Here is a 27735-nt window from a genome sequence, read left to right on the forward strand (position 1 = left end):
ATTACGGGGGTCCTGCAGCTGGGGACCCCTGCAATCTCGATGCGGCACCCCAGACATCAGGTGCATGAAGCGAACTTCGCTCCATGCCAGATGACTGGCAATGTGGGGCAGAGGCACGTGACGTCGCGGTCACGCCCTGGCGGTGATGACACAGCCACACCCCCTCAATGCACGTCTATGGGAGGGGGCGTGACACCCTGCACCCAACGCTCTAAAGGTATGCCGGGTGCATCAGGGGTATCATGGGAGTACCCATCGGCGGGATCCCCGCGATCAGATATCTTATCCCCTATCCTTTGGATAGGGGATAAGATGTCTTGGGACAGAGTACCCCTTTAAGGTCTGTACCCTCTAACCCTTTATCGCTTGGGGTTGGAATTCCTTAAGGACCAGTCTTTGGTTGTATAGACTTGCATTGAGGGGGCATGGTCGTCCCTTCTTTTCTCTCTACATAGTGTTTACCCGACAAGCTATCAGCTGATTTAGCTTTTAATCTTTTAGTACTTCTTGGCTTTAAGTATCGCCCCTGCACTGCTAAAGTGTACCAGTGACTGTCATATTGTAGCACACATTTCACTCTGAGTTCATGTCAAAAAAGAGGTAGTCTATATTTGGTAGATTTCAAAGGAGGAACTTCACAAGATGCCATCATGTTGAGGGACAGAGAGACAAAATGTCAGTGCAGCCAAGTTGGATACGATGTTTCCACTGCCAGAGTGAGTCACACGTTCGAAATCAGAGCCCAAGTGATTCCCAAATCGTGGAGCGGCACTATAGTAAGCCACAAGTTCCAAGCTAGTAACAGAGGAAGCTGCAGGTAACATCAAGTGTATCCCATGTAATAGTATCTGAAAAGACTAAATCCAGCTTTACTAAAACAGGCTCACATAGATATTCAATGAGTGCGAGTCAGTCAAGAGAGTTTAGTCTGCTTGGTTGGCCAGACCCAAGTGCACCTACCTAGTCAGGGAGAAAGTCTTCAATCCCTCTAACGACATACCCTTATGCAACTGAGAGATTGTAATTGAATGGGCTAACAGACCTACATAGACTATAAAATGCCCTATATAAGCATTGGGAGCCATGGAACGATAAGCAGGATCTGTAAGCTTGGGATACGTCATGCATCTCTAGCTTACTGTTAATGATTCCCTGGGCCGAGCAACTCTGCCAACCTTATAAATAAAGCCAATGTATATTCTCCATAATTCAAACCTTCCTCTCTCCTTTTCAAGACTTTTCCAGATATCCTTTCCATGGTGCCCTATTCTATTAGCATAGCTCAAGGACAGTAAGTCAGGCATGCTTTATGCATTCCCATCTTACTGTTAATCGGCTGGACACTCTGCGCTTGACCCGGGGAATCTATGCTGCCTAACAAGTTTTGTGTTAGTATATTTTTATTTAATAAATAATGTTCAATTAATACACTGGATCTTGGCAGCGTCTGATATTCCTGGTGGTATGGTGGTAGGAGTTGGCATTAGTACAGTATATAGTCAATAAAAGGAAACAGATGGTCCAGCACGAACAGGACTAGGACTAAACATGTATTGCAGTGGAGAGCACAGAAGACCCCAAGTCTAACGTTGGTAGCGGTGGTGCATAGATCCGGCAGCAAGGATCAATTAAACAGAAAAGAAGACAGGACTGCACTCATTATCCAACGGATCTTTATTCAGAAGTGCCGGACATGTCAAGCAGGTGTAGGTGTGGAAGTGGGGGACGTAACCGGGACAGACTGTTTCACGCTCTCACAGCGCTTCTTATACCGGCGAGAAACAGTCTGCTGTTGCTCAGGAAACCCTGTACCAGCAAGCAGAGGCAACACTACACAGAGGAGAAATAAGTATGCAACTGAGCAATAAATTACTTCAGCTAGCAATAACATTTAATTATTAATTCTTACTATTATTACCCCTGAAATAATGCTTTATGTCTGGGGAGGCAGCAGGCTGGTGTTATTAAGATGGGAAGGGTCAAAAATCCATGAAGCTCCCCACCATGGTAATACTAGGCTGCTGTATTTATTCATTATAATAAACATGGACTCCTCCTGTTTTCAATAACCAGCCATATAGAAACCAAGCAGCAGTAGCTTAGTACTACCAGGATGCAAAAGGCCATAGACTTCCCAGGCTAATGATGCCATGCTTGATGCCTGCCATTACTCAACTCTTCCTTGTACCCCTGATGGTGTTAGGTACTGAAGTAATAATAAGGGTGTGAGGGCTAGCCACTGCATAGCAATGGATGCTGTAAAACAGAAACGTTATTATAATAAAAACAACCGGAAAATCCTTGTTATCTATTTTATTTTTTATTTAAAAAAAAGAAAGAAAAGAAAACTAGTTGATTTTTGGGGCCCGACCCCCCTGGGTCTCCCTGCTGATCAGCTAGTTATCCAACACCGCTTAACCTATAAAATAAAACTTTTTCTCTGGACAGATTTTGATAAATATCCCCTATAGAGTTTTGAAATTCCACAGAGATTCTTACTCATTGGGCCTCATTTACTAAGGCTTTTCCAAGTAGATTTTGTAGCGTTATTTGTGTTTCATGTGTTCTGCGCCAGAATTTCAGACAAAAAAATCAAAAAAAAACCCTACCAACTATCCACTTTACTCTGAAAATCCTACAAAGGGTGTGCCCACAAAGGGTGTGCCCACAACCATCACGCCCCCTCCCATAGACATGAATGGAGGGGGTGTGGCGTGACGTCACGTCCCCAGGTCCCGGATGTCCGCCGCTGGGGACCCCCGTGATCTTGCACGCAGCACCCCGTTACAATCAGTCCCCGGAGCATGTTCGCTCCGGGTCTGATGACTGGCAATCACAGGGCCGGAACATTGTGATGTCACGGCTCCGCCCCTCAATGCAAGCCTATGGGAGGGGGCGTGGCAGCTGTAACACCCCCTCCCATAGGCTTGCATTGAGGTGGCGGAGCATGATGTCCCACCAAGGCAGAGCCGTGACATCACAATGCTCCGACCCCGTGATCGCCAGTCATCAGACCTGAAGCAAACATGCTCCAGGGATTGATGGTAAAGGGGTGCTGCATGCAAGATCACGGGGGTCCCCAGCAGCGGGACCCCCCGCAATCAGGCATCTTATCCCCTATGGGCATCTTATCCAATCAGGCATCTTATCCATAGGATAGGGGATAAGATGCCTGATTGCGGGGGTCCCGCCACTGGGGACCCCCGTGATCTTGCACACAGCACCCTGTTACAATCAGTCCCCGGAGCATGTTTGCTCCGGGTCTGATGACTGGCGATTACGGGGCCGGAGCATTGTGACATCACGGCAATGCCCCCGTGTGACGTCACGCTCCGCCCCCTCAATGCAAGCCCATGGGAGGGGGCGTGACACGACCCCTCCTATAGGCTTGCATTGAGGGGGCGGAGCGTGATGCCCCCTCCCATAGGCTTGCATTGAGGGGGCGGGACCGTGATGTCATAATGCTCCGGCCCCGTAATCGCCAGTCATCAGACCCGGAGCAAACATGCTCCGGGGACTGATTGTAACGGGGTGCTGTGTGCAAGAGCACGGGGGTCCCCAGCGGCAGGACCCCCACGATCCTTTGGATAGGGGATAAGATTTCTAAGGGCGGAGTACCCCTTTAACCCTTTAAGGACACAGGGTTTTTCCATTTTTGCATTTATTTCCTCCTTACCTTTAAAAAATCATAACCCTTTTTAATTTTGCACCTAAAATTCTATATTATTGCTTATTTTTTGCACCACCAATTCTAGTCTGCAGTGACATTATCCATTTTACCAAAAAATCCAATGAAATGGAAAAAAAATTAATTGTGCAACAAAATGGAAGAAAAAATGCAATTTGTAAATTTTGGTGGCTTCAGTTTCTACACAAAGCATTTTTTCGTAAAAATTACACCTTATCTTTATTCTGTAGGTCCATACGGTTAAAGTGATACCCTACTTATATAGGTTTGATTTTGTCGTACCTCTAGGAAAAAATCTTTTTTTTGCACCATAATCTGAAGTCTTTGTCCGCACCATTTTTGTTTTGATCGGACTTTTTGATCATTGACCGTGCGGTTTAATTAACAATATATTTTTATAGTTCGGACATTTCCGTACACGGTGATACCACATATGTTTATTTTTATTTACACAGGTGTTTTTTTTTTCTTTTTAATGGGAAAAGGGGGGTGATTCTTACTTTTATCAGGGAAGGGGTTAATTAATCATAAGTAACTTTTTTTTTTTCTTTTGCTATGTTATAACCCCCTCTAGTGGCGATAAGATGCATTACATTGATTCCTAGCACTAAGCATCGGCATAGAACTACATGCGGATGATCAGTGTTATCAGGGCTCGACTTCTCCTGCCTGGAGCTCAGACATGGAAAAGTCAATCGCCAATCGGATGCCGAGGAAGCAGGTAGGGGACTATTTATGGCAATCATTCAATTGCTAATACTGTTCAGTGCTATGCATAGGACATAGCACTGATCAGTATTATCGTTGATCTTCTGCTCTGGTCTTCTCGATCGCAGACCAGAGCAGAAGACCCGTGGAAGGCAGCGGAGGCAGGTGAGGGGACCTCCGGCTGCCATGCTGGATGATCGGATCGCCATGGCAGCGCTGCGGGCGATCCGATCATCCATTTTAGTGTCCGCAATGCTGCAGATGCCGTGATCTGTTTTGATCACGGCATCTGAGGGGTTAATGGCGGACATCCGCACGATCGCGGATGTCCGCCATTACCGGTGGGTCCCTGGCTGCTATCAGCAGCCGGGACCTGCCGTGCATGACCCAAGCATCGCTCCGATGCTCGCGGTTATGTATAGGACGTAAATGTACGTCCTGGTGCGTTAAGTACCAAATCACCAGGACGTACATTTACATCCGGCGTCGTTAAGGGGTTAAACAGTTTTGCTAGTTAATCAGGCACTATAGGGGTAAGGCTGGAATTCCACTAAGGTTTTTCACCCAAAAATGCCCCAAAAAAGCTTATTCTGCCGCACAGCATTTTTTGTGTGAAAAAACGCAGCGGCCAGATGTTAGCTGCAGATCAATAGGGAACTGCAAAATGCCATATCCACTTGCCATTTTTCAGTTTTGCGTTTCTTTTTTTTTATTTTTTCTTAATCCTTTTGTAATTTTTCAGCTATTTTGGCACCCTGGCAGTTTTTCAAAAACGACATCTTGTTGAGACTTTGGGGTTTATTCAGCAAAATCTTGGCATTTTTCTCCCATAGTAGTCTATGGGAGTGAAAAAATGCCCCCCCCCCCCCCCCAAAAAAAAAAGCCATGTGGGTTTCAACATTGGCGTTTTTGCAGATGGTTTTTATTCATTTTTTTTACTTATCCAAAATAGGGATGGAGTTAGCTTTTTTATTTTTCAATTAAATTTTGTAGGTTACCAGAAAAAAAAAAAAAGATACAGTAGGGATGGAAAAAAATGTAGGAAACAAAATATATATTTTAAATGACATTTGTACTCATTTTTCGGCAGCCATGATGCTTAAGATGGAAGAAACGCAACCCACGTTTTCCACTATTCCTCTGGAGTCCTTCAGTATTATTTTAGTTACATAATTAGATATACTGTATGTCGGCAACATTTTTTACACTATATAACAGGTTCATGAAATAACAGGGATAACATTTGAAATGTAACGATTTTATTTTTGATGGGATTGTATCCCGTGATCTATTTACAATATATCTCCCTGTATCTTCATTGGGTCCTTATGCTGTAGTAGATGTCGTTCTTCTGTCCTATTAAGCCCTTTAAGAGATAAGTTCATAAAAAGAGACAGGATTAGACTCCACCCCACTGTGGGTCATCTTACTGTATGCAATATAGAAGATACTCCTATGTAAAGCCCCTGATGAAGCTTCTGGTGGCCACAAGAAACATGCTGTAGTATTTCCCAATGTCTTTTGAGTGACAATGGGCTATGTAGCTGCAATATGCCTAACAGCCTTTCTTTTTGTATAACTTTTTTGGGTTTTTAGAGGCCATATAGATGTTGGTGTACACTTAGGACAACTTTGGTAGGTTTGAATGACTCAGGACAGCATTGTAGGTAGCAGAATGATTGAACTTCAGAAGAATAATGCCGTCCTCTAATTAAAAATTATGAGATGATTAATTTATAAATATTTTTCTTTAGTATAGCGTTAGTCCCCAGTTACAGGGCGGAATTTCAAAGCAGAATCCGGAGGAAAAATTCAGTGCTCAAAATTAAAATTCCGTCCTCTGACATGTCAATTCTTTCTGCGGAATCTGCTCAGAAATGCATTGCCGTCTATGGAAATTATGCATTTCCGAGTGGTTCCACTGATGAGTCGGGGCCGCTGGCCACTGCAATGCCGCAAAAATCCCTGCTTGTAACGGGGGCCTAACTCTATATTAGTGTCTCCCAACCAGTGGGTGTTGCAAAACTACGACTTCCGGCATGCTGTGCACTTTGGTTGGGCAACGCTGCTCTACTTGATCACATGACTAGTGTCCGATTCCATATGTAACATCGTTCCTCTTATATCGTAGGTACATACAGTATAAGACGTCACATTTTAACAAATTCATTTCGCTTTAAAGGGGTACTTTGGTGAAAAACATCTTATCCCCTATCCAAAGGATCTCTGACGTGGCACCCCGGTCATCCATGCACAGAGTGTACCCCTCTCTGTGTCGAATGACTGGTGACTACAGCCGCTACGCCCCCTCCATTCATGTCTATTGGAGGAGGCGTAACGGCTACTAAGTATCCGTCACGCCCCGTCCTATAGACATGAATGGAGGGGGCGTAGCGTCATGTCCCGAACATGGAAGCTCCAAGCTTCCATGTTCCAGATGCCGCCGCTGCTGGCTCGGAGTTCGTGGTGGTCCGCAGCGGTGGGACCCCCAAGATCAGGTATCTTATCCCCTATGTTTTGGATAGGTAATAAGATGTTTTCCGCCAGAGTACCCCATTAAGTTTCCAAGGAAAAAAAGGAAGCAAGAGAACTCTGAATCAGATGGAAAAAAAAACTTTAAATGTAATAAATATTTGATTATTATGTAAAAATGATTGTTATTTTACAGTTATTATACCTGATAAGTACTTTCTGTTCGCTGTTTTCTAGAATCTTGGCTTTGAGATTGATTCCCTAGAAAGTAAAGTACATGCCACGTCTTCGCATTAGTATACAAAGGTCTTATAGAAAAAGTCACACAAATTAAAAAATTCTATTATTCTGAATATATTTTGGATGTGCTGCATTACATAGTTTATAATTGTAACCTCTTGGGATTTTTTTGTGTATCCTGCAGTTATATGAAGTGTCCAGTAGGTGACGAATTGCAAAAGGCAAATTAACTGAGCAGTGATTAAAGTTGGGGAAGGAGGAGTTTTGTACACATGTGCTAGTGGCCATCTTGGATTTGTCTTCAGTTCCAGCAGAGCCAGAAAAGAGAGAGGAAGCAGCTTACCAGGATCTGGCCCCAATAGTGCTGTAGTGGCTGAGAGGAATATGCTAGCGCAGCCTGTGCAAGGGTAAGCTTTAATTGCTTCTTTCCTGCCCCACAATAGGGCACCTTGCATTTGTCTGTTTTTTTGTGCTATACTATATCTTACTGTTGTTATGTATGGTTTCCTTTATGAAATGCAAAGTTTGTTTCAAGTTAGCTTTGTGCCAGTCTTATTAATCATTCAGAGATGTTCCCAATGGAACTCCACACAGATATGTACCCCAGCTCCCAGATAGTGGAGGCTCGGGATCGGCCTGCCGAGCGCAAATATGTAACAAGGGTAAGGAACCACAAGGATACAGGTGGACACCCCCAAAACCCCATTGAATATGGTTGATAAAAAGACAAGAGTCCATCATCCAAATACCCTAATATGTAGGCAAAAAAAGACATAAGGCTGAGGCCAACTGCCCCATAAATGAGGCAAACAATTCCTTACTGTATTGCTCCATCCTAGTGGTGAAACAGATTTTATTCACAACTATCTAGTACTTTAAAAGTGTAAGCTTAGACCAGGCAGTGTGAGAGTGCCTCATATTGACCACATGGCCTCAGGTCATTCGATCACGTTTGATATGTGTTCTAGCTTTATACCAACTATTAGTTGTTATGGGGTATTCCGGATGACGGCAGAGTTTACATTACCTGGTGGTCTTTTCTCCACGTGTCTCTTCAGAAAGCAGCAAGTCCCCAAAATAATCAGGACCAGGATGACCACGTTACCAGCAACCATCCCAGCAATGACGTTGGAATCCAAAGACCTGCAAGCTATAGAGATACCTGTGACTTCTATCATCAGTAGATCTACAGGTCATTGACTGGAAAAACTAGAACCCCCACTATTAGACTACTAGAATAACTCATTACAGTATTATACAGAGGCATATAGTCCCAGGGCAGAAAAAAAGGGCTTATGGGTAAAATATATCACCTATGTTTCATGTATACCTAATAGGTAGAGTTTTTTTTTTTTATACAGTCTGCTATTGGATGATACTAACCATGTATTTCCTCCACTATTTTACAGGATTTGTATTGTTCTATAAACTTTTTGGGCGAGTTGGGATTTTCTAGAGTCCTTGAAGGTTCTGAGACAGTGACATATTTAGTTACTTATGGAACTACAGTAGTATATCTGAAGGCATCTAAAGTTACAACTAATACTGTTTTAATCAGATTACTCCTACTACTACTACGACTTCTGCTATTCTTTCTACTGCTACTACTGTTTTTACTATTACTACTGCTCCTATGGTTTTTATTAGGTTACTACTTCTACTGCTACTACTGTTTTGATCACGGCATCTGAGGGGTTAATGGCGGACATCCGCGCGATCGCGGATGTCCGCCATTACCGGTGGGTCCCTGGCTGCTATCAGCAGCCGGGACCTGCTATGCATGACCCAAGCATCGCTCCGATGCTCGCGGTTATGTATAGGACGTAAATGTACATCCTGGTGCGTTAAGTACCAAATCACCAGGACGTACATTTACATCCGGCGTCGTTAAGGGGTTAAACAGTTTTGCTAGTTAATCAGGCACTATAGGGGTAAGGCTGGAATTCCACTAAGGTTTTTCACCCAAAAATGCCCCAAAAAAGCTTATTCTGCCGCACAGCATTTTTTGTGTGAAAAAACGCAGCGGCCAGATGTTAGCTGCAGATCAATAGGGAACTGCAAAATGCCATATCCACTTGCCATTTTTCAGTTTTGCGTTTCTTTTTTTTTATTTTTTCTTAATCCTTTTGTAATTTTTCAGCTATTTTGGCACCCTGGCAGTTTTTCAAAAACGACATCTTGTTGAGACTTTGGGGTTTATTCAGCAAAATCTTGGCATTTTTCTCCCATAGTAGTCTATGGGAGTGAAAAAATGCCCCCCCCCCCCCCCCCCCCCCCCAAAAAAAAAAGCCATGTGGGTTTCAACATTGGCGTTTTTGCAGATGGTTTTTATTCATTTTTTTTACTTATCCAAAATAGGGATGGAGTTAGCTTTTTTATTTTTCAATTAAATTTTGTAGGTTACCAGAAAAAAAAAAAAAGATACAGTAGGGATGGAAAAAAATGTAGGAAACAAAATATATATTTTTAATGACATTTGTACTCATTTTTCGGCAGCCATGATGCTTAAGATGGAAGAAACGCAACCCACGTTTTCCACTATTCCTCTGGAGTCCTTCAGTATTATTTTAGTTATATAATTAGATATACTGTATGTCGGCAACATTTTTTACACTATATAACAGGTTCATGAAATAACAGGGATAACATTTGAAATGTAACGATTTTATTTTTGATGGGATTGTATCCCGTGATCTATTTACAATATATCTCCCTGTATCTTCATTGGGTCCTTATGCTGTAGTAGATGTCGTTCTTCTGTCCTATTAAGCCCTTCAAGAGATAAGTTCATAAAAAGAGACAGGATTAGACTCCACCCCACTGTGGGTCATCTTACTGTATGCAATATAGAAGATACTCCTATGTAAAGCCCCTGATGAAGCTTCTGGTGGCCACAAGAAACATGCTGTAGTATTTCCCAATGTCTTTTGAGTGACAATGGGCTATGTAGCTGCAATATGCCTAACAGCCTTTCTTTTTGTATAACTTTTTTGGGTTTTTAGAGGCCATATAGATGTTGGTGTACACTTAGGACAACTTTGGTAAGTTTGAATGACTCAGGACAGCATTGTAGGTAGCAGAATGATTGAACTTCAGAAGAATAATGCCGTCCTCTAATTAAAAATTATGAGATGATTAATTTATAAATATTTTTCTTTAGTATAGCGTTAGTCCCCAGTTACAGGGCGGAATTTCAAAGCAGAATCCGGAGGAAAAATTCAGTGCTCAAAATTAAAATTCCGTCCTCTGACATGTCAATTCTTTCTGCGGAATCTGCTCAGAAATGCATTGCCGTCTATGGAAATTATGCATTTCCGAGTGGTTCCACTGATGAGTCGGGGCCGCTGGCCACTGCAATGCCGCAAAAATCCCTGCTTGTAACGGGGGCCTAACTCTATATTAGTGTCTCCCAACCAGTGGGTGTTGCAAAACTACGACTTCCGGCATGCTGTGCACTTTGGTTGGGCAACGCTGCTCTACTTGATCACATGACTAGTGTCCGATTCCATATGTAACATCGTTCCTCTTATATCGTAGGTAAATACAGTATAAGACGTCACATTTTAACAAATTCATTTCGCTTTAAAGGGGTACTTTGGTGAAAAACATCTTATCCCCTATCCAAAGGATCTCTGACGTGGCACCCCTGTCATCCATGCACAGAGCGTACCCCTCTCTGTGTCGAATGACTGGTGACTACAGCCGCTACGCCCCCTCCATTCATGTCTATTGGAGGAGGCGTAACGGCTACTAAGTATCCGTCACGCCCCGTCCTATAGACATGAATGGAGGGGGCGTAGCGTCGTGTCCCGAACATGGAAGCTCCAAGCTTCCATGTTCCAGATGCCGCCGCTGCTGGCTCGGAGTTCGTGGTGGTCCCCAGCGGTGGGACCCCCAAGATCAGGCATCTTATCCCCTATGCTTTGGATAGGGGATAAGATGTTTTCCGCCAGAGTACCCCATTAAGTTTCCAAGGAAAAAAAGGAAGCAAGAGAACTCTGAATCAGATGAAAAAAAAAACTTTAAATGTAATAAATATTTGATTATTATGTAAAAATGTTTGTTATTTTACAGTTATTATACCTGATAAGTATTTTCTGTTCGCTGTTTTCTAGAATCTTGGCTTTGAGATTGATTCCCTAGAAAGTAAAGTACATGCCACGTCTTCGCATTAGTATACAAAGGTCTTATAGAAAAAGTCACACAAATTAAAAAATTCTATTATTCTGAATATATTTTGGATGTGCTACATTACATAGTTTATAAAAGTAACCTCTTGGGATTTTTTTGTGTATCCTGCAGTTATATGAAGTGTCCAGTAGGTGACGAATTGCAAAAGGCAAATTAACTGAGCAGTGATTAAAGTTGGGGAAGGAGGAGTTTTGTACACATGTGCTAGTGGCCATCTTGGATTTGTCTTCAGTTCCAGCAGAGCCAGAAAAGAGAGAGGAAGCAGCTTACCAGGATCTGGCCCCAATAGAGCTGTAGTGGCTGAGAGGAATATGCTAGCGCAGCCTGTGCAAGGGTAAGCTTTAATTGCTTCTTTCCTGCCCCACAATAGGGCACCTTGCATTTGTCTGTTTTTTTGTGCTATACTATATCTTACTGTTGTTATGTATGGTTTCCTTTATGAAATGCAAAGTTTGTTTCAAGTTAGCTTTGTGCCAGTCTTATTAATCATTCAGAGATGTTCCCAATGGAACTCCACACAGATATGTACCCCAGCTCCCAGATAGTGGAGGCTCGGGATCGGCCTGCCGAGCGCAAATATGTAACAAGGGTAAGGAACCACAGGGATACAGGTGGACACCCCCAAAACCCCATTGAATATGGTTGATAAAAAGACAAGAGTCCATCATCCAAATACCCTAATATGTAGGCAAAAAAAGACATAAGGCTGAGGCCAACTGCCCCATAAATGAGGCAAACAATTCCTTACTGTATTGCTCCATCCTAGTGGTGAAACAGATTTTATTCACAACTATCTAGTACTTTAAAAGTGTAAGCTTAGACCAGGCAGTGTGAGAGTGCCTCATATTGACCACATGGCCTCAGGTCATTCGATCACGTTTGATATGTGTTCTAGCTTTATACCAACTATTAGTTGTTATGGGGTATTCCGGATGACGGCAGAGTTTACATTACCTGGTGGTCTTTTCTCCACGTGTCTCTTCAGAAAGCAGCAAGTCCCCAAAATAATCAGGACCAGGATGACCACGTTACCAGCAACCATCCCAGCAATGACGTTGGAATCCAAAGACCTGCAAGCTATAGAGATACCTGTGACTTCTATCATCAGTAGATCTACAGGTCATTGACTGGAAAAACTAGAACCCCCACTATTAGACTACTAGAATAACTCATTACAGTATTATACAGAGGCATATAGTCCCAGGGCAGAAAAAAAGGGCTTATGGGTAAAATATATCACCTATGTTTCATGTATACCTAATAGGTAGAGTTTTTTTTTTTTATACAGTCTGCTATTGGATGATACTAACCATGTATTTCCTCCACTATTTTACAGGATTTGTATTGTTCTATAAACTTTTTGGGCGAGTTGGGATTTTCTAGAGTCCTTGAAGGTTCTGAGACAGTGACATATTTAGTTACTTATGGAACTACAGTAGTATATCTGAAGGCATCTAAAGTTACAACTAATACTGTTTTAATCAGATTACTCCTACTACTACTACGACTTCTGCTATTCTTTCTACTGCTACTACTGTTTTTACTATTACTACTGCTCCTATGGTTTTTATTAGGTTACTACTTCTACTGCTACTACTGTTTTGATCACGGCATCTGAGGGGTTAATGGCGGACATCCGCGCGATCGCGGATGTCCGCCATTACCGGTGGGTCCCTGGCTGCTATCAGCAGCCGGGACCTGCTATGCATGACCCAAGCATCGCTCCGATGCTCGCGGTTATGTATAGGACGTAAATGTACATCCTGGTGCGTTAAGTACCAAATCACCAGGACGTACATTTACATCCGGCGTCGTTAAGGGGTTAAACAGTTTTGCTAGTTAATCAGGCACTATAGGGGTAAGGCTGGAATTCCACTAAGGTTTTTCACCCAAAAATGCCCCAAAAAAGCTTATTCTGCCGCACAGCATTTTTTGTGTGAAAAAACGCAGCGACCAGATGTTAGCTGCAGATCAATAGGGAACTGCAAAATGCCATATCCACTTGCCATTTTTCAGTTTTGCGTTTCTTTTTTTTTATTTTTTCTTAATCCTTTTGTAATTTTTCAGCTATTTTGGCACCCTGGCAGTTTTTCAAAAACGACATCTTGTTGAGACTTTGGGGTTTATTCAGCAAAATCTTGGCATTTTTCTCCCATAGTAGTCTATGGGAGTGAAAAAATGCCCCCCCCCCCCCCCCCCCCAAAAAAAAAAAGCCATGTGGGTTTCAACATTGGCGTTTTTGCAGATGGTTTTTATTCATTTTTTTTACTTATCCAAAATAGGGATGGAGTTAGCTTTTTTATTTTTCAATTAAATTTTGTAGGTTACCAGAAAAAAAAAAAAAGATACAGTAGGGATGGAAAAAAATGTAGGAAACAAAATATATATTTTTAATGAGATTTGTACTCATTTTTCGGCAGCCATGATGCTTAAGATGGAAGAAACGCAACCCACGTTTTCCACTATTCCTCTGGAGTCCTTCAGTATTATTTTAGTTATATAATTAGATATACTGTATGTCGGCAACATTTTTTACACTATATAACAGGTTCATGAAATAACAGGGATAACATTTGAAATGTAACGATTTTATTTTTGATGGGATTGTATCCCGTGATCTATTTACAATATATCTCCCTGTATCTTCATTGGGTCCTTATGCTGTAGTAGATGTCGTTCTTCTGTCCTATTAAGCCCTTCAAGAGATAAGTTCATAAAAAGAGACAGGATTAGACTCCACCCCACTGTGGGTCATCTTACTGTATGCAATATAGAAGATACTCCTATGTAAAGCCCCTGATGAAGCTTCTGGTGGCCACAAGAAACATGCTGTAGTATTTCCCAATGTCTTTTGAGTGACAATGGGCTATGTAGCTGCAATATGCCTAACAGCCTTTCTTTTTGTATAACTTTTTTGGGTTTTTAGAGGCCATATAGATGTTGGTGTACACTTAGGACAACTTTGGTAAGTTTGAATGACTCAGGACAGCATTGTAGGTAGCAGAATGATTGAACTTCAGAAGAATAATGCCGTCCTCTAATTAAAAATTATGAGATGATTAATTTATAAATATTTTTCTTTAGTATAGCGTTAGTCCCCAGTTACAGGGCGGAATTTCAAAGCAGAATCCGGAGGAAAAATTCAGTGCTCAAAATTAAAATTCCGTCCTCTGACATGTCAATTCTTTCTGCGGAATCTGCTCAGAAATGCATTGCCGTCTATGGAAATTATGCATTTCCGAGTGGTTCCACTGATGAGTCGGGGCCGCTGGCCACTGCAATGCCGCAAAAATCCCTGCTTGTAACGGGGGCCTAACTCTATATTAGTGTCTCCCAACCAGTGGGTGTTGCAAAACTACGACTTCCGGCATGCTGTGCACTTTGGTTGGGCAACGCTGCTCTACTTGATCACATGACTAGTGTCCGATTCCATATGTAACATCGTTCCTCTTATATCGTAGGTAAATACAGTATAAGACGTCACATTTTAACAAATTCATTTCGCTTTAAAGGGGTACTTTGGTGAAAAACATCTTATCCCCTATCCAAAGGATCTCTGACGTGGCACCCCGGTCATCCATGCACAGAGCGTACCCCTCTCTGTGTCGAATGACTGGTGACTACAGCCGCTACGCCCCCTCCATTCATGTCTATTGGAGGAGGCGTAACGGCTACTAAGTATCCGTCACGCCCCGTCCTATAGACATGAATGGAGGGGGCGTAGCGTCATGTCCCGAACATGGAAGCTCCAAGCTTCCATGTTCCAGATGCCGCCGCTGCTGGCTCGGAGTTCGTGGTGGTCCGCAGCGGTGGGACCCCCAAGATCAGGTATCTTATCCCCTATGTTTTGGATAGGTAATAAGATGTTTTCCGCCAGAGTACCCCATTAAGTTTCCAAGGAAAAAAAGGAAGCAAGAGAACTCTGAATCAGATGGAAAAAAAAACTTTAAATGTAATAAATATTTGATTATTATGTAAAAATGTTTGTTATTTTACAGTTATTATACCTGATAAGTACTTTCTGTTCGCTGTTTTCTAGAATCTTGGCTTTGAGATTGATTCCCTAGAAAGTAAAGCACATGCGACGTCTTCGCATTAGTATACAAAGGTCTTATAGAAAAAGTCACACAAATTAACAAAATTCAATTATTCTGAATACATTTTGGATGTGCTACATTACATAGTTTATAATTGTAACCTCTTGGGATTTTTTTGTGTATCCTGCAGTTATATGAAGTGTCCAGTAGGTGACGAATTGCAAAAGGCAAATTAACTGAGCAGTGATTAAAGTTGGGGAAGGAGGAGTTTTGTACACATGTGCTAGTGGCCATCTTGGATTTTTCTTCAGTTCCAGCAGAGCCAGAAAAGAGAGAGGAAGCAGCTTACCAGGTTCTGGCCCCAATAGTGCTGTAGTGGCTGAGAGGAATATGCTAGCGCAGCCTGTGCAAGGGTAAGCTTTAATTGCTTCTTTCCTGCCCCACAATAGGGCACCTTGAATTCACATACCAATAAAAAGACCTCGAGATCCGTTTGTAGACATTTTGAGAGTTTTTAGCCTACTTCAAGTAACACTGTGGAGCAGGACTTTGTAAGGGCCCCATCTATTAAATGTGCACCAACTTAAGGTACCAAACAGCTGCTAGGGCAATGATTAGAGTGGGCCGCAGGTGTTATTGTGGGTGGGTTAGACCTATATACACATTGCATTTGTCTGTTTTTTGTGCTATACTATATCTTACTGTTGTTATGTATGGTTTCCTTTATGAAATGCAAAGTTTGTTTCAAGTTGCTTTGTGCCAGTCTTATTAATCATTCAGAGATGTTCCCAATGGGACTCCACACAGATATGTACCCCAGCTCCCAGATAGTGGAGGCTCGGGATCGGCCTGCCGAGCGCAAATAGGTAACAAGGGTAAGGAACCACAAGGATACAGGTGGACACCCCCAAAACCCCATTGAATATGGTTGATAAAAAGACAAGAGTCCATCATCCAAATACCCTAATATGTAGGCAAAAAAAGACATAAGGCTGAGGCTAACTGCCCCATAAATGAGGCAAACAATTCCTTACTGTATTGCTCCACCCTAGTGGTGAAACAGATTTTATTCACAACTATTTAGTACTTTAAAAGTGTAAGCTTAGACCAGGCAGTGTGAGAGTGCCTCATATTGACCACATGGCCTCAGGTCATTCGATCACGTTTGATATGTGTTCTAGCTTTATACCAACTATTAGTTGTTATGGGGTATTCCGGATGACGGCAGAGTTTACATTACCTGGTGGTCTTTTCTCCACGTGTCTCTTCAGAAAGCAGCAAGTCCCCAAAATAATCAGGACCAGGATGACCACGTTACCAGCAACCATCCCAGCAATGACGTTGGAATCCAAAGACCTGCAAGCTATAGAGATACTTGTGACTTCTATCATCAGTAGATCTACAGGTCATTGACTGGAAAAACTAGAACCCCCACTACTAGACTACTAGAATAACTTATTACAGTATTATACTGAGGCATATAGTCCCTGGGCAGAAAAAAAGGGCTTATGGGTAAAATATATCACCTATGCTTCATGTATACCTAATAGGTAGAGTTTTTTTTTTTGTTTTTTTCTACAGTCTGCTATTGGATGATACTAACCATGTATTTCCTCCACTATTTTACAGGATTTGTATTGTTCTATATATAGAGTCCTTGAAGGTTCTGAGACAGTGACATATTTAGTTACTTATGGAACTACAGTAGTATATCTGAAGGCATCTAAAGTTACAACTAATACTGTTTTAATCAGATTACTCCTACTACTACTACGACTACTGCTATTCTTTCTACTGCTACTACTGTTTTTACTATTACTACTGCTCCTACGGTTTTTATTAGGTTACTACTTCTACTGCTACTACTCTTTTAATTTGGTTACTACCATTACTTTTACTACTGATTACTTCAGGTTACCACTACTACTACTACTACTGTTTTAATCAGGTTACTACTACTACTATTTCTAGTACTGTTTTAATTAGGTTACTAGTACTATTGATTCTACTCTTGTAATTTAGTTACTACTACTACTGTTTTAATCAGGTTACTACTACTAATACTACCAATGCTTCCACTGTTTCAATAAGGTTACTGCTGCTAATACTTCGACTACTACTACTGTTTTATTCAGGTTAATACTACTACTGCCACTGCAGTTTCAATTATGTTACTACTTCTATTGATACTACTGTTTAATCAGCTTACTACTACTACCAATGCTATTACTGTTTCAATAAAGTTACTGCTACTACTACTACTACTGTTTTAATCAGCTTACTACTACTACCAATGCTATTACTGTTTCAATAAAGTTACTGCTACTACTACTGTTTTAATCAGGTTACTACTACTATTGCCACTATGGTTTCAATTAGTTTACTTCTACCACTGCTTATACTTTTTCAATTTGGTTGCTAATACTTGCTATAACTAATTGACTGTTGTTGTTGTTCTTGTTATATCTACTAATATACAACTACAGCTGCTAATCACAGGTTAGTACTACTTTTAAAAGACTACTACTACTACTAGTCTTCTTAGACTACTAGGTATATAACTAATCGACTGCCACTACAGCTATTTCCATCACTACCATATTACTCCATTACTGCTACAACAACCATTAACAATTGTTATCATACTAAGGCACCTACCAATACAACAATACTTCTTGCCACATTTGTAAACTCACCGGGCATAGGAACATCCTTACAAGGGGCATCTATGGAAAGAGCACAAATGATGGTTTTATGGTGACTAATAGACTACTACAAGTTCTAAACTACTGTTACAAGGTTACAAATATTACTATTATTAGAGAACTACTGCAACTACTACAGCCGTGGCCAAAAGTTTTGAGACCGACAAAAATTTTGGTTTTCGCTCTTTACGGTTTTAGTGTTTTAGATTGTTTAGTCAGATGTTTCCATGGTTACTGAAGTACAATTATAGGCATTTCATAAGTTTTTTTTATTACTTTTGTATTTTTACAAATACATAATCTCTATGAACAGACTCATTATTTCCAGTCCTGAATCTTTTTTTCCCCCAAGACTTCTGCAGTCCTCCCTGTCATGTTGGATACAAGCTTCTGGGGCAAGTCCTGACTAAAGCCAACCCATACTTACCTTAGGAGTGCTTGGATTTTATCTGCTTTTTTTTTTTTAAATGTTTTTGTATGTCCACCCACTTTTTGAGAATTAACCACTAGATCTCAGTGGGATTGAAATCTGTGTAGTGTTCCGGGCAAATTTTATCACTTTTGTGACATGATGCCGCATCGTGCTGGAAAAAGCATTGGTCTTAACCAAATTGCTCTTGGTTTGTTGGCCACGACTGTAGACTCCTACTGCTACTAGACTACTACTACAGCCAGTCCTATTCTTAAAATACTTTTACATCTTTGACTACTTTAACAGTCACTACTGCTACTCTACTATTAGCTAGCCCAATGTCACGTTCGGGGTAGGTAACAGACACTTGCTCAAACCACTGTCCCTACCTACATGGACAATTCACCCTAAACGGCAGCCCCCAACTGGGTGACGGTCCCTACGCCGAACAAAATGTAGAATAGTCAATCAGTCCTAGTCAACAACAACAATTTGGCCACATTTTACCAAATTAGCAATTAAGCAATTAAAGGTTAAACCGGGCAGGCCAAAAACCAGAAACCAAGAAGACAGCGAAGTACAAAATTGTGAGGCAAAGGGTAGTCAGGTTACAAGTAGAGGTTAGGCATCATAGGACAAGTCAATAGAAGACAAGAAATACAAATATGAGTGCAGTAATAACCACAATCACGGGCAAGAACTTGGAACACAATACAATATCAATCAACTTTGCAGATATTATTGACGACAAAACTCCTACCGTCTTGTATATACAGCTCATACATAGACCTATGTTTCTTTAACACAGTGATTCCCAACCAGTGTTCCTCCAGTTGTGTCAAGACTACAACTCCCAGCATGCCCAGACAGCCGATGGCTGTCTGGGCATGCTGGGAGTTGTAGTTTTGCAATGGCTGGAAGCACACCAGTGGAGAAACACTTCCATAACATGATGATAGTCACATACCTTTTGTACTTTTATGTGCTAAAAAAAAAACGCACCTTTTACACTCAATGAAATGCTGCTACTTGTAGTCACATTATTTTCAAAGGTAACTGTACAAGTGAGTAAAAGTTGATCATCTTCGATCGATGGAACAAAGGAGATGTCGGAAAGATATGTGGTGGTCCCATCTTCATGACTTATCACAAACATTTTTTCGGTTTTCATTTTAGCGTTTATTCCCATGAGATTAGCGGAGGTTTTCCAGAACATCTCCCGGGACTTGCACAACTTAGTGTTACCACCTGGCCGGCAGTAATCCTTCCGACAGGAGAAATCACCGGAGTCTCCAACAGTTCTATCAAAGAGAGTAATACATGTATCACGGTGTTTCTAATACCTTATCATTTTGTTTGTTTTTTCTATGAATGTCTATTGAAAAGTATAAATTAAAAAAAAGAAAAGAAAAAAGAAAAAAAAAAAAAAAAATATATATATATATATATATATATGTATGTGTGTATAGGGACAGGGCTTAAATGGGAACTATCAGATTCAAAAACTTTTTATATGTTGTACATCTTAGCAAAACAAACATTTATAATATACTCTGTAGGAAAATATAGATCCTTTTTATAGAAATCATGGCACTCTTCTGTGCTCACTCCTGTCCTATCAGACTGCAGCATGAAAACAGAGAGGAGGGGGTTACATAGCAGCCTGCAGTGATTGGTCAAAGAGACCCAGCACAGCAGACTCAGGGAGGAAGATGAGTCATGCAGAGCGAGGACACGCCCACTCCAAAGCACAGGATGACAAACCAAGTGAGAAACAGAAAGAATATATTTGTGAGAAAAATATAGGTGCTAGACACATTAAATTGTATGTACATGATCAGGATAAGGTACTAAGTAAAATAGAATTTTTTTTTGTGGGATATGACCGATACTCATTAAATTACCTGGGGATGCCCCCTCCCATAGACCTTCGTGCACCAGATGATAGGGGGTGCTGCTGGAGAGATCGCGGGGGTCCCCAGTGGTGGGACTCCCACGATCAGACATCTTATCCCTTATCCTTTGGATAGGGGATAAGATGTCTAGGGGCGTAGTATCCCTTTAAGTCCGCCTTCAGGGGTGGGGCTACAATCTATGCTGAATTACAGCCAGCTCATGGGAGGGATTCCTGGCCCTTCCCACCTAGTGGCTCATTCTGTGACCTCAAATTTACTGTAAGAAACAGAAAGTGAAAGCGAAGGTGACATCACAGATGATAAGGAAATCACAGGCAGAGGGGAGACTCTGTAAATAAAATTTAAAATTGTGTATAGATCAAAAAATTATAATTCTACAAAGGCCAATGCAATGGTGTTTTATTAGAAGGCCACAGGCAACCCCTTTAAGAGTTTATAGTTGAGTGTCCTGACGAGTCAACAATATAAGAAGAGAGTGTGAAAATGGTAAAAGACAGTGTACTCACCTAACACCCTCACTAAGGTTCTGAAGTCATTGAAGGTATGTCCCTGGTTTACATTGTTTTCAACTCTAAAAGTATAATAGTCGTCATCTTGTGGTCCTGCGTCGTTGATCATCAGAGAACAATCGCCTTGTGAGACATCTCCCGTAAGGAAGAACCGCTCCTTTTTATTCAGAGGTTCAGAACTACTCCTAAAAGCCACAGGTTTCATTTCCAAAAAATTTCCCCTAAACCAGATTCCCTTGATATCCCGAGGTTGGATATTATTATATATTGTCGGACGTTTGAAGGTGCATGGGATGTGCACACAGAGTCCCGTCTGGACTACGACATCTCTTGGAGCCGTGAAACTGAATCCGGGAAACTGGGAGCTGACGTCTAGGCAAGAAAATAAGAGTAAATAAATGTATAAAGAGTTAAGACTCGCCTTTCCATGTCTCTGTACATACCTGTCCATAGTAAGGGGAGAATCAGTATTATTGCTTTATAGTGTAGACAGTCGTCCGCCATTGGTCCCAAAGTGAAGTTGTGAACAGGTTACGGTCTCTAAAATCACAAACACATCAGTGAACAACATTATTGCCACCAATTATAAATCAAAGTCGTATACATACTGCAGGAGCGATAATTGTAGTGTGGTGGCCCAGTACGGGAGATGTTGCCCCGTACCCTTGCTGTCCTGTCAGGCAGCCTCCTTCAGTGTTCCAGGGCCCCTTGCACCTCTTTCCCCCTGTACATATGTTCTGCAGTGTATTGTATTGTAAAATGTGTTGTATCTTTAAGAGTTATGTCATGTGATTGTTACCCAGGAGGCCCCAGTGACCATGTGATCCCAGGGGTGACCTATGGGCTCCCTGCTAGTCTCCCCATATAAGCCCGGGGTGGAGCTTCTCTCTCTTCCTGCTGAGGTCTAGTGCAGTCGTCCAGAGTGTTGGAGACCTCAAAGTCAAGTCCTGCGGGGTGTGTGGTGCAGGGCAGATGTTGTTACCCTACAGGCAGATGGCATTAACCCTTTGTATTCGTGATGTCAGGGAGTGGTTACGGACAACGGTAGCTTTACTGAGGGAAGACAGGTGGTAAAGTCTATACAGTTCAGCCAGGGCCCAAGGAGGTGACCAGTGACGCAGAGACCCCAAGGGCTTGCTGGGACTTGTAGTAGGACTGGACAATTGAATGCAGACCACGCTGAATTGACAGATGACAGGGACTGACTTGACTCATTAAGCTGTGACTTTATCTTACTTGACTTGATGGTGGCTGCAGGACTGGACTTTGAGGTCTCCAACACTCTGGACACACACACTAGACAAGACTGCACTGGACCTCAGCAGGAAGAGAGAGAAGCTCCACCCAGGGCTTATATGGGGGAGACTAGCAGGGAGCCCATAGGTCACTCTTGGGGTCACCTGGTCACTGGTACCTAATGGGTAACAATCACATGACTTATCACATGGCATAACTCTTAAAGCAAAATTACATTTTATAACACTTTACATGGTAAAACATTTTTGCAATGGGGCGTCTTGGGGACACTGAAGGAGGCTACCTAACAGGACAACAGGAGCACGGGGTAACACCTCCCATTCTGGGCCACCACACCTCTATCTCCATATAGCACAGGTCCCTCTGTCTCCATATTGTACATGTCCCAACTGTTCCCAAGAATTGGAAACACATTAGGTAGTTTTACTACCACAGAAACATTGACAGCTGCCTTACCCCATGGAGATGATTGTCTTCCATCCTTTAACCTTTATATTTATTTTTTTGTTATTTCCTTGTCAGATCATCAGTTATAGAAGTGAGGAAGAAGATAGTTAAAGGGGTATTCCAGGAAAAAGCTTTTTTTTATATATCAACTGGCTCCAGAAAGTTAAACTGATTTGTAAATTACTTCTATTAAAAAATCTTAATCCTTTCAGTACTTATGAGCTTCTGAAGTTAAGGTTGTTCTTTTCTGTCTAAGTGCTCTCTGATGACACCTGTCTTGGGAACCGCCCAGTTTAGAAGAGGTTTGCTATGGGGATATGCTTCTAAACTGGGCGGTTCCCAAGACAGGTGTCATCAGAGAAGACTTAGACAGAAAAGAACAACCTTAACTTCAGAAGCTCATAAGTACTGAAAGGATTAAGATTTTTTAATAGAAGTAATTTACAAATCTGTTTAACTTTCCGGAGCCAATTGATACTTAAAAAAAAAAGTTTTTTTCCTGGAATACCCCTTTAAAACGAGCTGGGTCCTCCATCCCTTTGAATACTGTAGAGCAGAGGATGATCACCCTTCGAGCACCTCTTCTTCTCCAATTAAAGCGTTACTCCCATTGAAAACTTTTTTTAAATCAACTGGTGCCAGAAAGTTAAACAGATTTGTAAATTACTTCTATTAAAAAATCTTAATCCTTCCAGTACTTTTTAGGGGCTATATACTACAGAGGAAATGCTTTACTTTTTAGATTTCTCTGATGTCATGACCACAGTGCTCTCTGCTGACCTCTGCTGTCCATTTTTGGAACTGTCCAGAGAAGGAGAAAATCCCCATAGCAAACCTATTCTTCTCTGGACAGTTCCAAAAATGGACAGCAGAGGTCAGCAGAGAGCACTGTGGTCATGACATCAGAGAAATCTAAAAAGTAAAGCATTTCCTCTGTAGTATTTAGCCCCTAAAAAGTGCTGAAAAAAAAGTTTTCCACGGGAGTACGCCGCTGCTCAGTGTTCCGAACGCTGTAGTCGGCGTCAGGTGCTTGTGATGTCATGGCCCCTCCCCCTCATTATATCACGCCCCGCCCCCTCGATGCAAATCTATGCGAGGGGGCTTGACAGCGTCACACCCCCTCCCATAGACTTGCATTGAGGGGGTGGGGCTATGTCATCATGAGCTCCCGGTGCCGGTTCCAGCATTTGGAACAGTTTGTTCGAAACACTGAACAGCGGAGTACCCCTTTAAGCTAATTTGTTTCACCCCATTATATATTAATAAACAGATAAATTATTTGTGTGTCTTGAGTTATTGTCTCTTCAAGAAATTTGGAAATGAATCAGACAAAAAACTTCTAAATTATTGCGCAATTTCCTGCTCTCCTTCCTTTTTTTTTTTTTTTTTATACTGCATGTAGAAGTTGTAAATTCTGGTGTTTCATATGCTTATACTGCATGTACTGGACAAACAATCCAGTATTTCATACCCATTTAGGATCGAGTTTTTAGAGTTAAAGATTTTTCCCTAGATGTTGTTGAAGTGAATGGCAGTTGAGCTGCAGTAACCCAGCACGGCCACTATACAACGAATGGCGCTGTCTGCTTCAGGCTCTGTTCACTGTGTATGGGAAAAGATAAGTCATCAATGAAAAAAGACCTGGAACCCCCCCCCCCCCCCCCCCCCCAAACCCCCACAAACTGTTCTGAATGCCGAATGCTGGAGCCGGCGCCGGGAGCTCGTGATGTCATAGCCCCGCCCCCTCACTGCAAGTCTATGGGAGGGGGCGTGATGATAGCCGTTGGCTGTTTGGGAATGCCGGGAGCTGTAGTTTTGCAACGGCTAGAGGCTCGTTGTTTGGGAAACGCTGGTATAGTATATGGTGCAACATTCCGGGAGTTGGAGGATTGGTTGGATAAATACACGGCAGGTTTTCGCCACTGCGCATGCGCCACTTCCAGAATACACCCAGAATCAGCACCAGTTTCAGCCTCCTTCACCCTCATGCATGGCTGAAACTGACGCCGCTTCCGGGTGTACTCTGGAAGCGGCGCATGCGCCATGGCGAAAACCGGCCGCGAGAGCAGGGAGGGAGGCCATGCAGATTGATCAGCTGGCGGAGCACCCGCCCAGTAGAAGATCAAGTGGGGTGCCCGGAGCTCCGGTCCTAACTCGGCTTGTGCCCGGGGACCTCATTTGCATAAAAAGAAAAACAGCGCAACGGCTGAGCCATTCAGGGCATTGTAAGTATCATTTTGATCAGTATCACCGGCACTACACGCCTGTATGACAGGTTAGTGCGGGTGATACTGATGACAGATTTCCTTTAAAGGGGTACTCCGCCCCTAGACATCTTATCCCCTATCAAAGTATAGGGGATAAGATGTCAGGTCGCCGGGGTCCGCTGCTGGGGACCCCCGGGATCTACCATGCAGCACCCACCTTTAGCGGCTTCCGGAACCGCTGGAGGTCCTCAGGCTGAGTCCATCTCGACAACGTGGACGGAGCATCGTGACGTCACACAGGGGCGGAGCTGTCACGCCCCCTCCCATAGGCTTGCATTGAGGGGGCGGAGCGCGACGCCACACAGGGGCGGAGCTGTGACGTTACAACGCTCCGTCCCCGTGATCGCCAGTCATCAGACCCGGAGCAAACACTCTCCATGGACTGACTCTAACGGGGTACGCCGTGGAAGATCACAGGGGGTCCCCAGCGACGGGACCCCCACGATCAGGTATCTTATACCCTATCCTTTGGATAGGGGATAAGATGTCTTAGCGCTGGAGTACCCCTTTAAAGTGAAAAAATATATATTTTACATCAACTGGTGCTAGAAAGTTAAACAGATTTGTAAATTACTTCTATTAAAAATTCTTAATCCTTCCAGTACTTATTAGCGGCTGCATGCTACAGAGAAAATACCTTTCTTTTTTTATTTCTTTTCTGTCACGACCACAGTGCTCTCTGCTGACACCTCTGCCTATGTCAGGAACTGTCCAGAGCAGCATATGTTTGCTATGGGGATTTGCTCCTGCTCTGGACAAACTAGTTCCTGACATGGAAAGAGGTGTCAGCAGAGAGCACTGTGGTCGTGACAGAAAAGAAATCCAAAAAGAAAAGAATTTCCTCTGTAGCATACAGCCGCCAATAAGTACTGGAAGGATTAAGAATTTTTTTTATAGAAGTAATTTACAAATCTGTTTAACTTTCTGGCACCAGGTGATTTAAATAAAAAAATAAAAAAAGTTTTCCACCGGAGTACCCCTTTAAGGATCCCCTAGTAAAGCACAGACTGCGAAACAGAAAGTGAAAATAGCTTTACCTGTCCGCCTTGAAGAAAGAAAACCTAGACTTCTTTGTCTTGATCTTGAATGATATATTCCTTCACTATGTGTCCGTACAGCTCAGCCTTAGATTATCTCCTTTTATAACTATTGATATTAGGAAAAAGCAGAAGTTGCCCCAATTCTTCATCCCACCCGTTATTGCGGCACAAGGGACTTAGTCATAAGGCCTAATGGAAACAGAAGACACCGAAACAAGTTGGGAAACCTCATGTCCAGGAAACGTCATCTATCGAGTCCATTGTAGGGTACCGTATTTTACGCCCTATAGGACGCACCGGCGTATAAGACGCACCCAATTTTAAAGGTGCAAAATCTAGAAAAAATTGATTCTGAACCCAACAGTGGTCTTCAACCTGCGGACTTCCAGATGTTGCAAAACTACAACTCCCAGCATGCCGGACAGCCAACGGCTGTCCGGGCATGCTGGGAGTTGTAGTTTTGCAACATCTGGAGGTCCGCAGGTTGAAGACCACTGGGATAGGAGGTAATACTCACGTGTCGCCGCCGCTCTGGACCTGTCACCGCTGCCCTGGATGTCGCTCCATTGCTGTCGCCGCGTCCCCGTGGTGTCACCAACACTCCAGACGTCTTCTTCCCCGGGATCCACGCTCTCAGTCGCCGTCATCGCGCCGCTACGCACGCCGCTCCTATTGGATGACGGGACGGCGTGCGCGACGACGGGATGACGTCGAAGGAGAGCGCCGGCCATGCAGGGGATCCCGGCCCGGAGCAGACACCGAGGAGGCAGGTAAGGTCCCTCCCGGTGTCCTGTAAGCTGTTCGGGACGCCGTGATTTCACCGCGGCGGTCCCGAACAGCCCGACTGAGCAGCCGGGTTAGTGTCACTTACGCTTCAGACGCGGCGGTCAGTTTTGATCGCCGCGTCTGAAGGGTTAATACAGGCTATCACCGCGATCGCTGATGTCCTGTATTAGCCGCGGGTCCCGGACGTTGATGGCCGCAGGGACCGACCCGATAGGGGTGTATTCGCCGTATAAGACGCACCAACTTTTCCCCCCCCCCAGTTTTGGGGAAGAAAAAGTGCGTCTTATACGGCGAAAAATACGGTATATCACCTCCATTCTATTATCAAAACTCAAATGTGGAGCCAATGGGGGAGATTTATCAAAACCCGTCCAGAGGAAAAGTTGACCAGTTGCCCATAGCAACCAATCAGATCGCTTCTTTCATTTTTCAGAGGCCTTTTCAAAAATGAAAGTAGCGATCTGATTGGTTGCTATGGGCAACTCAGCAACTTTTCCTCTGGACAGGATTTGATAATCCTCCCCCAATGTCTGTATGTGGAATAACCATGCAGATGATAGGGCCCAATGGGGGAGATTTATCAAAACCTGTGCAAAGGAAAAGTTGCCCAGTTGCCCATAGCAACCAATCAGATCTCTTCTTTCATTTTCCAGAGGCCTTGTTAAAAATGAAAGAAGCGATCTGATTGGTTGCTATGGGCAACTGGACAACTTTTCCTTTGCACATGTTTTGATAAATCTCCCCCAATGTGCTTGGGGAATCCATGGTTATCTGGGTTAGGCTACATTCACACTACCGGGAATGTGAACCCCGTTATTTTAGGATCGAGAATAGCGGGAGAAAAAAATAGTGCTTTTCTCTGTCAAGCCCCCTCCCATAGGCTTGCATTGAGGGGGCGGAGCCATGATGTCACACAGGGTCGGAGTCGTGACTTCACAATACTCCGGCCCCGTGATCGGCAGTCATCAGACCCGGAACAAACATGCTTCGGGGGGGCTGATTGTAACAAGGTGCTGCGTGAAAGATCACCGGAGTCCCCAGCGGCGGGACCCCCGTGATC

General features: G+C 43.0%; 3 protein-coding genes across 5 annotated transcripts in view; all 3 read right to left on the minus strand.

The window, feature by feature from the left end:
- The window catches only part of LOC130293701 (sialic acid-binding Ig-like lectin 13), a 64360-nt gene extending 50410 nt beyond the window's left edge, over positions 1–13950 (minus strand). The window contains exons 1-7 of the mRNA XM_056542712.1: positions 13926–13950; positions 12254–12376; positions 11192–11247; positions 9811–9880; positions 8136–8258; positions 7074–7129; positions 5693–5762 (exon numbers count right to left, since the gene is read on the minus strand). The gene's annotated coding sequence lies outside the window, so the exon portion shown is untranslated. The remainder of the gene's footprint in view (positions 1–5692; positions 5763–7073; positions 7130–8135; positions 8259–9810; positions 9881–11191; positions 11248–12253; positions 12377–13925) is intronic.
- Positions 13718–19627, minus strand: TYROBP (transmembrane immune signaling adaptor TYROBP). Its single transcript, XM_056542719.1, has 5 exons — positions 19456–19627; positions 18033–18062; positions 16577–16699; positions 15307–15362; positions 13718–13995 (listed from the first exon to the last, which is right to left on the minus strand). The coding sequence occupies exons 1-5, from the start codon at positions 19622–19624 to the stop codon at positions 13945–13947; spliced, it is 429 nt and encodes a 142-aa protein (XP_056398694.1). The 5' UTR covers positions 19625–19627; the 3' UTR covers positions 13718–13944.
- LOC130293702 (myeloid cell surface antigen CD33-like) lies at positions 19493–27039 on the minus strand. 3 transcript variants are annotated; one of them, XM_056542716.1, is made up of 5 exons: positions 26407–27039; positions 25887–26078; positions 21322–21418; positions 20876–21250; positions 19493–19754 (listed from the first exon to the last, which is right to left on the minus strand). In XM_056542716.1, exons 3-5 carry the CDS (start codon positions 21380–21382, stop codon positions 19633–19635), a joined length of 558 nt encoding a protein of 185 aa, XP_056398691.1. In that variant the 5' UTR covers positions 21383–21418; positions 25887–26078; positions 26407–27039; the 3' UTR covers positions 19493–19632. The 3 variants fall into 3 exon arrangements, with proteins under 3 accessions (XP_056398691.1, XP_056398693.1, XP_056398692.1); XM_056542718.1 differs by lacking the exons at positions 25887–26078; positions 26407–27039 and adding an exon at positions 24054–24101; XM_056542717.1 differs by lacking the exons at positions 25887–26078; positions 26407–27039 and adding an exon at positions 22592–22695.
- Positions 27040–27735: the final 696 nt, after the last annotated feature.

This window comes from Hyla sarda, chromosome 10 (assembly GCF_029499605.1).
Source record: "Hyla sarda isolate aHylSar1 chromosome 10, aHylSar1.hap1, whole genome shotgun sequence".
NCBI classification, from domain to species: Eukaryota; Metazoa; Chordata; class Amphibia; order Anura; family Hylidae; genus Hyla; species Hyla sarda.

Coding starts and splice junctions, on each gene's coding strand:
- TYROBP (XM_056542719.1), bottom strand. CDS start 19,624: ATGAAAACCGAAAAAATGTTTGTGATAAGTCATGAAGATGGGACCACC. Junction 18,063..19,455: donor CATTTCATTGAGTGTAAAAG/GTGCGTTTTTTT, acceptor CTCTTTCCATAG/ATGCCCCTTGTAAGGATGTT. Junction 16,700..18,032: donor TAAGGATGTTCCTATGCCCG/GTGAGTTTACAA, acceptor GTATCTCTATAG/CTTGCAGGTCTTTGGATTCC.
- LOC130293702 (XM_056542716.1), bottom strand. CDS start 21,382: ATGGCGGACGACTGTCTACACTATAAAGCAATAATACTGATTCTCCCC. Junction 21,251..21,321: donor TCTCCCCTTACTATGGACAG/GTATGTACAGAG, acceptor TTTCTTGCCTAG/ACGTCAGCTCCCAGTTTCCC. Junction 19,755..20,875: donor AACCTTAGTGAGGGTGTTAG/GTGAGTACACTG, acceptor TCTCTTTGATAG/AACTGTTGGAGACTCCGGTG.